The 16,999-nt window shown below is 33.4% G+C and overlaps 3 protein-coding genes across 4 annotated transcripts; 2 read left to right on the top strand and 1 right to left on the bottom strand.

Annotated features, from left to right (window-relative positions):
• The first annotated feature begins 3,680 nt into the window (after nucleotides 1–3,680).
• Nucleotides 3,681–9,373, top strand: LOC128186358 (uncharacterized). The gene is made up of 3 exons (XM_052856159.1): nucleotides 3,681–3,937; nucleotides 8,269–8,517; nucleotides 9,237–9,373. The coding sequence occupies exons 1-3, from the start codon at nucleotides 3,895–3,897 to the stop codon at nucleotides 9,332–9,334; spliced, it is 390 nt and encodes a 129-aa protein (XP_052712119.1). The 5' UTR covers nucleotides 3,681–3,894; the 3' UTR covers nucleotides 9,335–9,373.
• Nucleotides 9,374–9,426: 53 nt separating this feature from the next.
• LOC128186357 (fructose-2,6-bisphosphatase TIGAR-like) lies at nucleotides 9,427–13,994 on the bottom strand. 2 transcript variants are annotated; one of them, XM_052856158.1, is made up of 6 exons: nucleotides 13,884–13,994; nucleotides 13,571–13,608; nucleotides 12,944–13,137; nucleotides 12,645–12,758; nucleotides 10,343–10,425; nucleotides 9,427–10,166 (listed from the first exon to the last, which is right to left on the bottom strand). In XM_052856158.1, exons 1-6 carry the CDS (start codon nucleotides 13,913–13,915, stop codon nucleotides 9,569–9,571), a joined length of 1,059 nt encoding a protein of 352 aa, XP_052712118.1. In that variant the 5' UTR covers nucleotides 13,916–13,994; the 3' UTR covers nucleotides 9,427–9,568. The 2 variants fall into 2 exon arrangements, with proteins under 2 accessions (XP_052712118.1, XP_052712117.1); XM_052856157.1 differs by having other exon boundaries at nucleotides 9,430–10,181.
• An 856-nt stretch (nucleotides 13,995–14,850) lies between these two features.
• Nucleotides 14,851–16,951, top strand: LOC128185909 (uncharacterized). Its single transcript, XM_052855618.1, has 2 exons — nucleotides 14,851–15,818; nucleotides 16,356–16,951. Exons 1-2 carry the CDS (start codon nucleotides 15,037–15,039, stop codon nucleotides 16,810–16,812), a joined length of 1,239 nt encoding a protein of 412 aa, XP_052711578.1. The 5' UTR covers nucleotides 14,851–15,036; the 3' UTR covers nucleotides 16,813–16,951.
• The last annotated feature ends 48 nt before the right edge of the window (nucleotides 16,952–16,999 follow it).

Genomic DNA, 16,999 nt, shown 5'->3' with positions numbered 1-16,999 from the left:
TATAACTGTCAAGTTGTGGGGTTTTTTTGTCGTTAATTCATGCAAGGAATAGTTGTGACTTTTTTCAGCAAGCATTTGTTAGTTCGCTTTTTACAATATTATGATTGTTCACTTATATTTTTTCTAAAAAGAAATAAAAAGCTGTAAAATGTATATCTGATTTATGATTGATTGATTTGATTTAAGTCTAAAAATAAATTAACTTTTAATTTATGCTACTTACATGTCTAATTTTGAAAACATTTCCTAAATTAAAAAAAAATCTTGTTCATATAAGTGTTAAAAATGTGTGCATTACAAAAGACTGATGCACATAAAACAGAACTATAAATGCCCCCAAATAATAAATATAAAGAACTTAATATTAACAAAATTGCATTTTTTTTTTAAAATATGGAAGTTTATACAACTGCTACATGTAGTTCAAAATTTTTAATTTTTCAATTAAAACTAAAATTTGATGAAAATCTCATACACTTAAACAGGGTTCAACAGACCACTGCAAACTGGAGGAAATCTTGTCGAGTTTTTACTTTGTCAAGAAAAGGTACATATATCCATCAGAAAAACTTTAATATGATTGACATCTGTCAAGATACTTGACATTTAGTAAATTTATAGCCATGTATGTCAAGGTCATGCAAAAGTCTGAATTAATAAGGGGGCTGTTGTGCTTTTTAGCTCACCAGAAAAACTAGAACTTGTGTGGAAGCATCCCCAGGTTATGAAGATTCAAGGTTGTGAAAATCATGACCCCAGGGAGTAGGGTGGGGCCACAATGGGGGGGGGGGGTGTTGACGTTTTACGTAGGAATATATAAAGTAAATCTTTAAAAATCTAATCAGCCAGGAAAGCTGAAGCTTGTTTGGAAGCATCCTCAGGTAGTGTAGATTCAAATTTGTAAAATTTATGATTCCTGGGGGTAGAGTGGGGCCACAATGGATGTGGAATTTTTACATAGGAATATTAAGAGTAAATCTTTAAAAATTTTCTTCTCAGAAATTAATTAGCCAAATGATTATTTAATATTGTTTAGACTTTGGCTTCTGGATGATTCCTGGACGATTGAGTCTCACAAGGGGTTCAGAGTTTGATGTAGGCTTATATCCCATATATAAACAATTGTTTAGGATCTTTTTGAGAGCTGCAATGCTCAACATGTGACATTACTATAAAATCATCCCAATAGAAAAGGGACTAATGAAAATAAACATAAGAATATCCAGTGCAAAAACTGATTATTATTGTGATCGGCTTCGGCCGATCACTGTCGTGTCCATATGAGGCATCCGGCAAATGCTTCCACGTGCGCACACATTACGCTTGCATAATAGTCCTTATAAAAACTTAAAGTTTGGTTTAGTATTTATATAACATTTTCCTCAGTTTTATTTCAATTCATTTACCTTAAAAAATGCAAACATACATAAAATACAGTTCGACCTGTTAATACAAGAATGCACATTTTGTCTCACGCGTAAGAATTTCGATCGAAAGATTCATTCAGTAATGCAGTTGACCTCGATGAACTGACCTCAATCATAAGAAGATGCTCCATGAACTGACCTTGATCTATTGATGTTGCATAATAGTAGCTAGGAAAACGGCATGATTTATAAACAAGGTTACGTTATAATGCGACCTCAATAGCAAGTTTTGATGGCATTCAATGTTTTTCAGTCGCTTTAAATTATTTTAATACAACTCTTTCTTTGTATACGTGTTACTGCTCTTTGAAGAGCCCTACTCAGTATTCTGAAGAAGAAGAAGAAGAAGAAACATTTACATTTAATAATTACGTTAAAAATATAAAACTAGACAAGGAGTTTACGAACGGCTTTCCCCAAAATTATTTCAAAATTAGATTTGTTGACGGTTTATAATGATGAAATTATGGTGTGCAGATTCAAAATATTCTATATTTTGTAAAAATACAGTACTTTTTAAATTATTTTACATCAAACTGATCATGTTGATTGCTTCTAGTTATTAATATATCATTATTGCCGATCATTCCTTTAAAAGGAATACTTGTTTATATATGTATTATACTACATGGTCCAGATAGTTTGTATTATGACTCCATTAAGTTGATTATATCATACCTATTGTTCCTCAGGTGAGCGATGTGGCCCATTGGCCTCTTGTTCATTTTTATATTTGCCCGTTTTCAAAATTGATGAAAATAGTTTTATTTTATACAATTCCAATATAAAGCCTAGAAGCAATTTATGATGGAACACTTGTTAGAGCGGCTGTGACAAACAGTGACAATTTAAGGGGGTGCACCCAGCTTATGCACCGTAAACTTGTCGAAACTAAGAGAGAATAATCGATTGTTTAGAATTGCGAGTCTATTAACCACCTATGTATTAACAATTTTGATACATCATCAAAATCTCTGCGACTCCCTCAGTTTGAACTACATTCTTGACCGTTATCAAAGTATCTGCGTACAAAGCTGGCAAAGTAAATGTCAGTCTTGTTTTTATGTAGATTTTAGTTTCATTCACATTGCCTTTGAATTTTTTTTTATCGTTTTCTGTTATTTGCAATTAAATGATGTTGGGTAGGATAGCGATGATGACTGGGATCGATTTTGCGGTGGTGGAGAACCAATTTTCACTTAAAAGCGTAAACTTAAAAGATATTTATTGTTCCTGATTAATTAAATTACATTTTATAGATATTTTTTGCAGTGGTTTAAGTGAAGTAGTTATGTTGATTGAGTTTCTTTGAACTATATTTACATGTATGTTATACATGTACATTCATGTAATACTTCTAGCATTTTCATTTCAGTGAGAAGGATAAAAAAAAAATATATCAAATGTTGTGAATGGAAAGTCAAAAAGTGGAGAGAGAAAAATGCCAGGATGAAGCATATAAATTTTTACCCCTTTTTTCGGACAAAAGATGTTGTTACTTACGTTTTAGAGAGAAAGGACCTTCTGGTGCCGTTCTTAAACCCTACAACTTTTATAAAAAATTCTATAATTCATAAGTTTTCAAGGAAAATAATAAAATTAAATAAGGGACCACATTTTCGATTCAAATCAATTTTCTGCAGAATCCCTAATCAAAAAAAAAATTAAAAAAAATTATAGACCTAAACCCATATACATGTAATAATAAAACCCTACATTGTTTATTAAGGTTTAAGGTAGGAAAAATAACTGACTTCGATGAATTGAAAATTGTGAAAAAATTATTTAGAGCAGGATAATCAAACCCCGATTCCTTTGTGTAAACCAAATTGATGTATTTGGGACATTTTGATTTCTTTTAAAATACAATTTCTAAAACAAAAAAATGCTGTTCGCATTTTGTTTATTTTCGAAATTGTGCTACAAATGTAAACATTGCCAATTTTTTTGGTTAAAGCCAAAAACTTGCTTTCATAAGAGCCCGGCTAAAAATTAATTATGCTTCAACTGCCCATATGGAGAGAGAGAGAGAGAGAGAGAGAGAGAGAGAGAGAGAGAGAGAGAGAGAGAGAGAGAGAGAGAGAGAGAGAGAGAGAGAGAGAGAGAGAGAGAGAGAGAGAGAGAGAGAGAGAGAGAGAGAGAGAGAGAGAACGAGAGAGAGAGAGAGAGAGAGAGAGGAGAGAGAGAGAGAGAGAGAGAGAGAGAGAGAGAGAGAGCATGCATATGGATGATGTAGTTACAATAATCGTACATGTACTTGTAGGTGGACAGAGGAAAAACTTATTAACTCTCGTCCCACGTTTTCGATGTTGTGTCAGATAGCGATATGATTTTCAGAGATTTGCAAGACAGCAGAAGAAATCGAATATCTTTATTTAGTTCAATCAATTGATTGATCTTATCAGGTAAAATATAACCGCTAGCCGCTAGCTAATTCGTGACACCAGACCTCCTTAATTCTGTCGTCATGCTTGTGCTAGGAGTCGCTATAGCTTGTGTGTTCTTCTGCGGTAAGAATATGCTCTGTTGTTTATTTTTTTTCTCATTACAAAACCAGCTTAATTTTGGTCTGCTAGCTGCAATTATAGACGAAACCATTTTTTCTGAGTAAGACAAGCAGTAAATATTAGCAAGCTATTTAAGGCGAATAACAAATTTGTGTACATTAAACTAACTTTATTTCTTATTAGGCAACATTTTGAAAAAAAAAAACACCTTAAAATTCGAACTTAAATACTCAGTATATTATAGTTCGATGTTATTTCCTTGAATTGAGAATGTTAATTAATTTATGCTTGTTTTGTAAATCATTACTTTGAAAAGATTTATAACAGCATTTCGTACGATTTTAGCTCACCCGGCCGAATGTCCGGATGACTTTTTAAAATATGCAGTTGTCCATTTTCATTCATTCGTCCATTTTTACCCTGCTTGTTTTTTACCTTGGAAACTATTGGTTGGTAGATGTAGAATTGCACAAGGAAATCTATTTCTCCTTTTGAAATGTTGTCATAAAAGTGTTAAGAGGACGCTTGTGTGATGAAATTAAATTATTTGATGTAATTGCCTACTTACAACCACTTTAGAATTAAAGTATTATCTTCTTGAGGCTTTATTTTTTAATTTTTTAATTCATTTAAAAAAAAAATTTTGTAACTGACTTTTGCAACAGCCGTGTGAGCAATCCTGGCCACTGTCCTCATATTGATTTTAATCAGCAAAATCTTTGTCGTAGTTCTTCACTCGAGGCAACGTAAGCTAAACATGCATTTAACCATTGATACTGTCTGTCCTATAACACAGCAGGCGGTGCAGACAAATCACCATACCGCAGGTGAGTGTGGTATGATGAATTGTCTGAACAGCTTGCCGAATTATGGGAAGTCAGCTGCTTGAAAGTATGACGTCGGTCCGTGCAGTCCGTGCTTTTTATTGCGTCATAAGTTCGATCGATCCCGAAATAATTTATCCATGTACTAAACCTCAAAAATATGATATAAGAACGTTAAGATATTATTTAGCAACTTAATCATGATAAATTATAGGTATTTGATTAACCGCTGGTAAATAATGCGTTGAAGGCAGCTGCAGGTTTATTTAAAATATTTGTATTCAATTTTTTTTATAAACTATTTTTACTGCAATTTCGTAACAAAAATCTGTCATTGTAATATCTCCAACTTAAGCCATTGATATTTATAATCAAGGGGCTCAGTTAGAACCCTGGGGGTGGATGGAATATTGGACAGTTAATGTAAAGAGTGCATGATTACATGTATTGCTAAAACGTCATTGTTCACCCCTTCCCGCTTCTGTTTAATTATGAATGAATGATATACACAATAAAAGCAACTTATAGATATTACTATTGATTTTGTGTAAGTATATCTAATAACTCTTTTCATAAAAAATATTAATATAAGATATGTACGCGTGTAGCAGGAAAAGAATTATTGAATTTTGCTATGCTAAACACATAGATAAAATACAAAATGCTATGTTTCAAACTCCAACTAACAAAGACACCTGTATTCTGACATTCATTTCTGAACCTGTACATTTCAACTACATAACACCCGGAAGCAGGTTTTAAAAAGTTAAGCGTAAAGTCCGCACACTCCGCTAAATGTGACTTTTCGATGGTCGGAAAAAGGTACATGTACTATTATTATTATTATTATTAATTCCAATACAAGACAGCAAAGAAGGTAGAACAAGGCCAGAGAAACACAATCAGTTAAATCCTAGAACCAATTACTTAAGGATTATGCTCTGAAGATTTAAAAGGATTTTTTTTCGGTGTGAATGCTTTTTAAAACGCTAATATAATCAAGAATATTGGGAAACGGGAAAATCGAAATCTCATTATCAGAGTTATACCCATGTAATTAGTAAATCAAGAAAACTAAATCTGTGCATCATTGAAACCCAGGTATTGAGATCTGACATTCGTATGTATGTAGTGTTTCACCTGTATTTATTGTGGTTTTAAAACATCGTAAATATATTTAAAACATTTTTAAAAAATAAATCAATATTGTTCTCCATTAACTCGCCAAAAACACATTTGCTTTGTTGCAAACCTATTTTCTGCTTTTCAGAAAAAATTCATCTCAGTTGTATCAATTTTCAAAAATAAATATTAACATGTAATGTTAAACGAATATGAAGAAAAAAATACATCTCAGTTGTATTAATTTTCAAAAATAAATACGTAATGTTATATAAAAATTATAATGATAGACAAATGAAGTTTGTTAAAGTGACACCTAGCAAAGAATATCGGGTAAAATTATTGAGTCGCTCAAAGTTTTGTAAAGGGTTTTTAGTTTTTTGAAAATTTGAAATGAAGTATCAATAATTTACATTTTATATAATTATTTTGTTTTTACACTTCTAGTCCTAATTTTTTTCTAACTCGATTGATTGGTAAGGTACAATCTATTGATAAATGGCGCCGAAATTATGTAAATTACGCCACGTCACTCTTTTTAAGAAACCAGAAGATGGAAATTTTTTGCAATAAATTTGTATTTTTATGTTTTAATGAAATAGTGATGAACCACCATTAATAAAGATCAAAATGACTTATGCCTAACAAGAGAAACAATTGCCTTTGTAAATACACTATAGTCAGTTTTTTTTTTTTCAAATGAAGTACATTTAATTTAAAAGTAAGAACTTTACAGTTCGCTTTTAAAATTTTATACGTCCGTTGGTAATATCAACAGATAAAATCAGTACTGAAAGCCGGGCTCTTTTGGTGTGTCTTTATGCATATTGTGTAGTAAAGACTGAAAATCTCTCTCTCTCTCTCTCTCTCTCATGCTTTTAATGTCGGCAAAGCATCAGAGAGCGATCAAATTTTGTAAGCGGCTATAGACAAAAAATATGTCTGTATAGTAGAAGTTAAAAAGTTCAACAGTTGCTGTCTTGAATTTTGCAACACGCATTATATATTCAATCCCCGTTTCTTCATCGCGCAGCAAAGTAGTTATGGAAATTCATGCGCATTGTATGTGTCCAAAATGCATAGCAATGTTTTAAAAACACGTTATAAATAAGAAAACTAAAAAAGATAGACAATTCATTCGAAATTTAAAAAAAAGAAACAAAATGCCAACACTTTTGACAAAACGTGGCTCTTTGTGTAACTATTTGGTATAGCGGAAGCTTTACCTTGACGCTGTTTGGTTTTTTGTTTATTTGTGCTATTTATAGTAACATTGGCGATTTGCCTGCCTATAGCCAGGACTCTGCTTTCAGCAGAGCCCGGCTAAAAACTAGTAGATTCAAGAACAACGTGTTACATTTTTTTGGTTATAAATGCGAACATGTACATATGTTGGATATAATTTCCTAGGCTACGTTCCATAATGAATCTACGCCTTTGCTATTTAGATTCTAATAATAATTATTAATATATTATAAATAATTTAATAATGACAATATTTTGATAAAAAAATTTATGGTGGTTAAAGGTAGTTCAATTATACTATATGGACCCAGTAATCGAAAATATTTAAACGTTTTTAAATGATTTGATAGCTATACATTCTAACATTACATACACTGTGTATATATAAGAACGCATGCAATTGTATGTTTCTGTTAACGGAAGGATTATTTAAGCAATGAAGAACCATTCTTTGAATATTATGAGGCTATAATTTCGGACGGGTTGTAGAACACATGTAATACGCGCAGGCACAATGTTGTAATGCAAAATTGATTCTTTTATGAGTTGTAGATACATATTAATGCTACTTTCACTTACAATTTGTCCCCTGTGCAGTTTCCCAATATTTTATTTTTAGCCCAAATGGCAACGCTACCACGTGACAGATGTATTTAGTTTCTATATCAATCGGGAAAAATCATAATTATGATATAGGCCAAGTATCGTATAATATCAAATATCGTATAATATCAAAATATTATATGATCTGACTGGATATGGTATATTATCATACTTCGTTATCGGTTATAACGAGTTTTTAAAACATCAATTCTCTAGTATTAAATACTAAAAATTCACAGGTCACTTATTTTTTTTTTAAATTTCACAATTACATTATACCAATGATTACTTATCACTTCTTAAAAACAAGATAACACGAGGCATCTTAATATTGCGAAAACTGAAGTAATTCATTGAAATAAAATACTCTAAACAGCTGTATAGTGTGTCCGTATTTAAAATCTGTATTGATCAATTAGATTGGTATTAGAGCGACTTTTAAACGTTTATCTCGGAGCGGATCGGATCATAAACCCTTGACTCGAGAGGATGTTAGATTGGTATTGATTAAAGCAACCCCTGTTTAACTCTCCCATCCAGATTCCTCTGTGAGTGCCATCCAGACCTTTAAATTCGAGCTCGAGCCCGGCAGGCAGGGCAGCCTGTTGACGAGCCCGGACCTCCGCGCACCTGTCCAGGCGTTCAGTCTGCTTCACTGCAGCGCCGTGTGTGCCACCCACCACTGCAGGGTCTTCTTCTACAACCGTAGGTCCAGGTACTGTTACCTGTTACAACGACAGCTGAAGGAGTCGGATACCTTCACCGCCAGCGCTGGAACCAGAGTGTTCCGTAAGTGTTTACCTAGTATCAAGTCAACATCTATCATATATCTATTAACATGCGTTAGTACTCGTAACAAGAAGATTCTTTCATCAGTATTAGTACCAGAGTTTTCTTATAAAAATGTTCTCCTAGTGTCATCATCATATATATACCTATATGAAACAGGTTTGGGCACTCGGATACTTTCATTATTAGTATTGGTACAAGAATGTAGTGTAAATGCATTAAAGTGGCAGCAGCAGATATTTTGTAAGTGTTGACTGCTATACATCATATGTAGCACCAGTTCTCATCACCCTGAGAAATTTACTGGCACTCCGATAAAGTCTTGTGTTGGGAAGGGGATGTTTTCTTTTTTGTTACAGTAACATACAAAATTCATATCACTTGTAGATGTAAAATTGGCAGAACTGTGAAAGCCTATTATTTTAATAAAATGAATTAAAAACAATACATGCATTTGTATTGATAGTCTACTAGAAAACTGTTCAGTTATTACAAAATTATCTTTTTCTGAGAAAACCAACCAAATTAAAGTTTCAGCATTGACCACATTGGATTTAATGCAACTGGAAAGGGGATGGGGTTATCAAGACAACAAGAAAAAACATAACACAGTAACCAAACCCTTTGGTGCAGACACAAAAACAGCCGTGCCATTTTCAATAACTTTAAAAACTGTTCATCATTGACTCATTATCTTTCATTTTGTTTTTTTTCTTCAGGTGTGACCTCTGCTGGGTTCCTGACTTTACCATTAACTACCACTACCACTTCTACCACTACCACTACCACTGTCCGGTTTGGATCAGGAGATGACTAAATGGAGTGTGCAGGGCTGTACTCCCAAAATGTCCAAAGAACTCTTTATTTTTTACCCTTGTATATACATGTACATGTAATGAAAGAGTTTAAGTCAACTTTGAAAGTACTTCATATATTGTGAGGATTTATTTTATTAATTGATTTCCCACTCACTAAGAATAGCTGCCAGTATGTATAAAATTCATATTTCACAAATACAGTGACTAATCTGTACAAATGCTTGTGCAGTCAATCAGTACTTTCCCTCGGCAAACTTGATGCCCATTCCCTGTAGATGTTCCTTACTGTTAATAGACAAGCAAGTCACTTTAGGCTGCAGGGAGGGGCCATCCCCCCTTGGCACAGACACAACAAACTTGGAGACACTACAGTTATGGCAGATCCTCAGTCCGTTTCCCTTGCCCCCAGGGATTTCACAGTCCAGTTTCTCAACAAAAAACTTCACAAGTTCTTTGATTAAACCACCATGACTCACAACCAGAACATCAGAAATGGTGGACTCTCTCTCTACATCTTGACTAGCTGTCTCACTAGATATACATTGTACTGATGTCTCTTCTGTTGATTTTCTGGATGCTTCGTCATTTCTCTCAGCACACTGCCTAGATTTCCTGCTTATTTCAGAGACAGTATCAGCTTGGAAAATAATGAAGTCCTCCTCACTGCCCCGGGCAGAATTCTGTCTGTTGGAGACAGTCATAGAATCTAGGTCACTCCCACTCACTCCACCAGGCAGAATTATGTCTCCGATTTCTGTTTTCTTGTCCTGCATGAAGTTTTTGATGCAGCCTTTTGTTTCTCTGCTAGCGGAGGACATTGACCTATTGTCCCTGGAACCCATTTTTCTAAAATTAAGGAAATTTATATTATATTTCCTATTTTTCCCCCTGGCTTATGACAGAAAAGTATATCAGATTATATCCAGTAATACATATCAAATGGAAATTCAAACACCTGATTATATCTATAATTGATTATATTTTTAGCCTGTTATTTGTATACTCACTTTTTCTGATTAGCAGTTGCAGAATTGGCTTTGATTAATTCATTGCATAGGTCATGGAAAAAAGTGACAGCTCTTTCATGAACCTATAGGAATGATATAAGTAATCAAAGATTATAGAGCTAACCTCCAAAAAGGCATCACCTAATATTATTATAAACAAGGATAATCTTATCATATTTCATCAAAATCATAGTTTAAATATTCTACAATATGATTTGATGCTACAAGAAAATGCAATACCATTGCATTTTAAACAAATTGAATATGGAATCTTGAAAATGACTATCAAATGTTTTATCATATCTGTATCATAATGTTAAATGGCATATATAAAATAAAATGATTAAAAAAATGTTGCATAAAAATATGACACACTATTGTATCATATTACAAGTAAGATTCTGCTTTCTATAATATGATTTAACTTAACATATAGAATGCATTTATTAAGTAATAAACAGCAAGTTAAACAGTGTACCGGGATATGAACTTGGTTGGTCACATGATCAAATCCTGTGATGCCAGAACGCCTTCTTAGAAGATTTAATCAAGTATCAACAAAGTTTGAATCCTGTTACTGTTTATTACTAACATTTACGGTTGTGAAAAGGCAAATAATTCATAATTATTAACATATCCATGTTTTTTATTTAACAATAATGCAACCGTCAAATGATACGCATGTGCTCGCTGTTATCACTGCGACATTCACACAGAACTGAATGCTTTTGCTATTCTGTAGATTCATATATTAAGGAAACATACATGTATTTGCTAATGTTAATATTTGTACATGTATCATTTATAAATCATTTTAGGTCAACTGTTAACCATGTAACATGTGTCATAAGTATATGTGCATAAATATATGCAAGTTTGAATTGGTGAGGTTTAGTTGTAATACTCATACATGTATGTGATTGGTTCAAAAACTTTAATGATCTTTAATCTCCCATATCATTTTAAAACTTTGGCTTAAATTTTGATCTTAGTTCAAAGACTGTCAAGTGCATTAGTATCAAAATTTGCATCATTTGTCTAGATTTGGTGAAGACAAGACCAGAAATATGTTAGATATTGTCATCAAAGAGCATTTGCTTCAAAAATGTTACATCCTTCAGCATCTAGATTCTATAGTTAGAGACTGCACTAATTAAGCAAGTTTGGTGTTTTTAGGACCAGTAATAACTTAGGTTTGTGACCAAGGCCCAGGGTCATGAAAAATCTTAAGATTAAATCAAAATATTTAAGGTATAGTGGAATTATTTAGAAGAACAACAGTCACAAATAAAACTGCCATTTAACCTTGCTTAATAATTAAACTGCTATTGTCTGCAAATTAAGGATTTCAGTTTATAGGTAATAAATACTTTACACAAGATAAGAATTTTGCTTAAAATCTATTTTTAAAGTATGTTTTGTGATCCTAGGGCTTTCTCAAAACACTTAAACAGAATGTTGATGACAAAGGTACAGCATAAGCTACCCTGGCTTTGTTTTGGTGAGTTAAGAATGTGTATAAAACATGACAAGCTATAAAGAACGATTCCATCCTGAGAGAGAGAGAGAGAGAGAGAGAGAGAGAGAGAGAGAGTGTGTATATATATATATTGTGATGATTTTGTTGTGCATGTGCCTGAAAATTACTCTGTATATTTTATTGTTAGAACTTCAATATACCGTACATGTATATCATAAGGAAATATTGTGTTATGGAAAGTTTTCAACTTGGAGAAATATCACAACAGGTAATGCAATTGTATGATATGATGAGATTAATTGTAAATTCTACTATTAAATAGTTTTCAGTGCAGATCTAGATAAAGCAATTCTTTTAAAAACTTTTATTACTTATTAACACAATTGTATAACTACATGTATATACAAAACTCATATCTATTACACTTGATTTTCTATCTTAGTTCATGATGAATACATGCATGTAATTCAAGTTGACATTTTAAAATAAATTACCTTTAAATTGTGATTGAGTTAAGTAATCAATGAAAGACAACTCTTTCTGAAATCCAAATCAGGAAAATATAAAGATTTTACTGATACATTATACAATGTAGTTACCTTAATTTAGAAATATGTCATGCATAGTCTAGTTTTGACATATACATAAATTCCAATGAATTTAAATTGGATTCCTCAAAGGCCGTGATACATTGTAAAGAGCACAATTCAGAATAAAAGATAATTTCTTCTACCTTTGCAAAGAAACTCTATGAAATAGACACACCCCTGTGAAATCAGTATAATTTCTTTCTGAAGAGATGCATAAATTGATCGCAATTACCTCTTTCATGGTTTCTCCTCCAGGGGGACTGAACTCTGTCCAGGAACGATGGGAATTCTGTTTGGCAGCCTCCATAAACTCTCTGGATGGCTTTCCTTCATAAACTCCAAATCGCTGTTCAAATTGAAGAATTGACATATAAATAAATATACATGAAGCTCAACAGCTTTCAAAATTAAGTGCTGTATTAATAAAAAAATTCTGAAAAATGAAAATATCATCCATTGAAATTTGGTGGATTTTTTGGTACTAAGCCTTTTCTTATGTCTTATTGTTTGCCAATAAAAAATTATCCACACCCTTTCTCTGAGTCTTTCGTCGAAGTTCAGTGGGCATGAACTGGCTATGTTGGTCCGTACAATGGCCTCTGCGGTCTCTTTAGCTCTTGACAGATCGCTGGAGATAATGTGAGTGAAGCTCTCCTTTTGAAGTCTCTGAGCTACAAGTCTAGCTTGTTCAAGTCCCACGTCAGAGAGGGGAATATCAGTCTGCCCTGTAAGAATATGACATACAGGTTTAATGAGTATATGATTTTTTTTTGCATTAAGTATACCACCTTTTAATGCATGCATTCAGCTTATAACACAAAATATTCATAAACATGAACATCTTGCATGTCATTTAACTTTTTGTTAAGTGAGGCATATGATGCTAGTGTATATTTTTAAGGATAATATCTCCATCTTTAATGTCATTGCTACAGGACATCACAATAATATTCCTTAGCAACTACGGAATCAATAATTTGCATCTATCTAAGATTAACTAAGACAATGCAGATTCATCAGTTGAAGGATAATTATGAAGAAAATAACAATGATGCATGCAGCATGAATGGAAAAAAGTGTAATATAGCCACTTTGTAACAGCATTGGTATTTTAAGAGGATATCATAAACTTATGATGAAGAGCATTCTGAGCTGTACCTTGAATAATGCCATTCCTGTTATATGATGTTTCACCACTGTAAAAATCAAAATTAATAAACATGAAGAGTTTAAAGCAATTTTATACATTTTCTAACTACTAATACTGCATTTATACAATTTACAGATTTTGGCTTACATGTATCTAACGTTAGCACAAAAACATTCCGACACATTATCACTGTCAGCAGCTGAATTTAACTGCTGAACAGGACCTATTTTGTGAATATTTGCAAAAACTTTGTTTTTAAAATTTCACATCAATCATCACATCATTTTTGGTGGCTTAAATAAGAAACTGAATTCAACATACTGCCTGACTATTGTAAGTGTAAACAAATTCATCTCCAAGTTAAAGTTGAACTTTGTCAACTAAAAAAACTAAAAGTCATGTGCAAGTTTGTTGTCATTACGAAAATTTCTGAATGTCGAACCCGATTGAAATATGAGAGAGAGAGAGAGAGAGAGAGAGAGAGAGAGAGAGAGAGAGAGAGAGAGAGAGAGAGAGAGAGAGAGAGAGAGAGAGAGAGAGAGAGAGAGAGAGTATGGATCATAAATACACAAATAAATCCCGTACTTCACATATAAACAGATAACTATGCATGTTTTTAAAGGATAGAATCAATTTATGTACCATTCTTTAAATTGTAAATCTGAATTTTACCAAAATATTCAGTTTTCAATAATCTGTCAGTCAAATATCATTTTTGTTTTAAAAGAGTTAGCGGATAATGTGATAATGTTAAACTGATGATAAATTGACAAGACACGTGATTTATTTAAAATTGATTGATTGAAATATATTAAACATGCAATCTTCGCTGGTAGTTAGATTAAATAGTTAAAAACTAAAATGACTGTATGGATGAAATTACTGATACCAGATGACTCCAACTTCTTCTTATCAGTGGAAGCAAATTAATTTTTATGCCCTTGAAATCACCAGCAGCATGACTGGGATGAATTTAAACAACTGCTAGGATAAATATTTGTCTACGTGTTGTTGCTTTTCAATGACAGTTTAAAAATACATGTTATTATCTACTGCTTAGTACAAGAAAACTATATAAAATAATAGATTTTATCTACTAGTAAATCAGAATTACACATTGAAATAAAATTGCAAATGTAGACCTACATGTATCTACATATAGGCCTATACATGGCTTATAAATACCGGTAGTTTTGACAAAACTCTTCTCTATAATTATTATAACACATGCGAGCAAATATCACGTGTCCGTTGATGAACATCTAAATATTCTCCATGGCAACAGCAAGTGACATGTTTTATCGTCAAGATCTAACTTTCCAAAGGTTTACAATATTATGAAGCTCTTGGAGTATCCTAGGTTAGGAACAACAAAGTTATTGATACGAAGAAGGGATTGTTATAAGAACTACGTCATATACTCTAGCTGGCCAAACTGACGTCAAGGATTTGATTGTGACTTCAAACGGAAATAATGGACGACCGAGGAGACGTTGCAACGTTTTCCCATTGTGACGTCACAATGACTACGTATCATGATATTTCAACTATTCGCGCAGGACAACATTGCGATATCGAGATGCCTACATCCAGTCAAGCCATGATTCTGAAAAGTAGGCATTTGGACGAAAAATTTACCGATTTTCGCAAGCTATGCGAGAGTGAGCGAGCTAGTCCAGTTAGTAGCGTAGACTTGAACGATTTATTTAAAGAATCATGTCGCGCTGTTGGAGAAGAATTCCTCAAATGCTATCTCAAAGGTTCAAAAGAAAAGGTTCGCGCCAAACTGATAAAACTTCTCGAAAATAAAAAGTTGATCTCCAAACTTCAAGAAGCAGCGACTTCCTCTGGGAATCATTCTGGGAGAGCGGGGTCCGATGAACAAGTTGCTCACAGAGTGCGACCCAAGACCAGCGTCCCTGCAGCACATCGCTCCCCGCGAGAAGAGCGGAGTGAGGCGAGGAGCAAGTCAGCTACTGGCGCCAAAGTAGATGGACACATACCGTTGGGGGTGCACACTGGTCTCCCGGAAAATATTGTATCCCTGGGATTCCGACGGCCCGCCAAAAAGTCGATTCGACGAGGGGCAAAATCTGCGCCGGCTGTCACTGAAGCCGAAGCATGTCATATGCACAAAAATGAAGAGATAAAAAAAGATGTAAAACCCAACCATGATATTCGTGTAATCATCGCTAGAACTAAGAAAGAGGAAATTGTTTTGGCTGAAACCTTGTCAGACGAACCCACACCAGAAAGGTACGTTAAGTTTAATATTCCAGGCACGATTAATGCTCGCACACAATTTTCATTGCCACTATGCCGAAATTGTTTTTTTTCCTGTAGATTATATTTAAAAACATTAAATTGATTATATTATTCATAAAAATATCACATAATATTACTATTATATAACAGTAATATTAATATAATTATAATCTGTTATGTAGGTCTAATGATTTTTAAACTATCATTGAAAATAAATATAAAGGACAATACCAGTAATTATGAGATAAAATAGAAGCCCCAAATGCCCAAGCACTTCTAATTCTAGCAAAGTAACAATTAAATGTCTTTAACAGCTCGGAAGAGAAACAATTTTGAAAGAAGATATTTCACATATTTTTTTTGTAAAAATACTATTGTCCAAAACCAATGGATATAAAATTAAATAATTATTTTCATTTTTTTTTTATTTTTGTTTATTTTTAAAGAATAAGTCATAAAAGGCAGAACGAAAATATTATCAGTTGATGAAATAAGATTAAAATTGTTTTGTTTGAAATTTTGGCACAGCTTCACTCAAAAACAAGACGACGCATGCGCTCAGTACGAAGATCTCTGCCTTCCGGCGGTGTCCCTGAGGAAGAAACCCGCAGAGAAGCGACCGCTGACCGTGTGCTTTAGTCTTAGAGACAACGAGAGCGTCACCCATAAGGAGTTGAAAGATCACATAGAAGCAGGGTTAGGGGTCAAAATCATGCGACTGCAGTACGAACCCTTGTCCATCCGGTCAGGTGATCCCAGCGTTAATGGCCGCTGGCTCGCGACTCTGAGGAACCTCTTTGAAGTGGACACGGTGTTACGGAAAGGTTTCTACATGAATGGCGATCACATGATCGTAAAACGCTGGAACGATGTCGCCGAGAGGGAGTACCGGAATTACATGTATTATAAGGATGTTGCTAATGAACGAGAGAGGTGGAATCTAACGGCATCCAAGTCTGCCAAAAAGTTTCACAAATCACGTTAATAAGGTTCTAGATTTCTGTCTGCAATAATTAAATGCAAACTTCATGCTTTCATGACGATAAATGTCATATGTACAAAATGTCATGAATTTCATCTTCTATCATTTTTTCATGTGAAAATCTGAGAATTAAATAAATCAAAATCAGACAAAGTTGTGGTGCATCTTATTCATTACAATACCACTGTAC

The sequence above is a fragment of the Crassostrea angulata genome, chromosome 5, assembly GCF_025612915.1.
Source record: "Crassostrea angulata isolate pt1a10 chromosome 5, ASM2561291v2, whole genome shotgun sequence".
NCBI lineage: Eukaryota > Metazoa > Mollusca > Bivalvia > Ostreida > Ostreidae > Magallana > Magallana angulata.
Note: the sequence above shows the minus strand (reverse complement) of the source record. Positions and strands in the feature narration are given on the sequence as shown.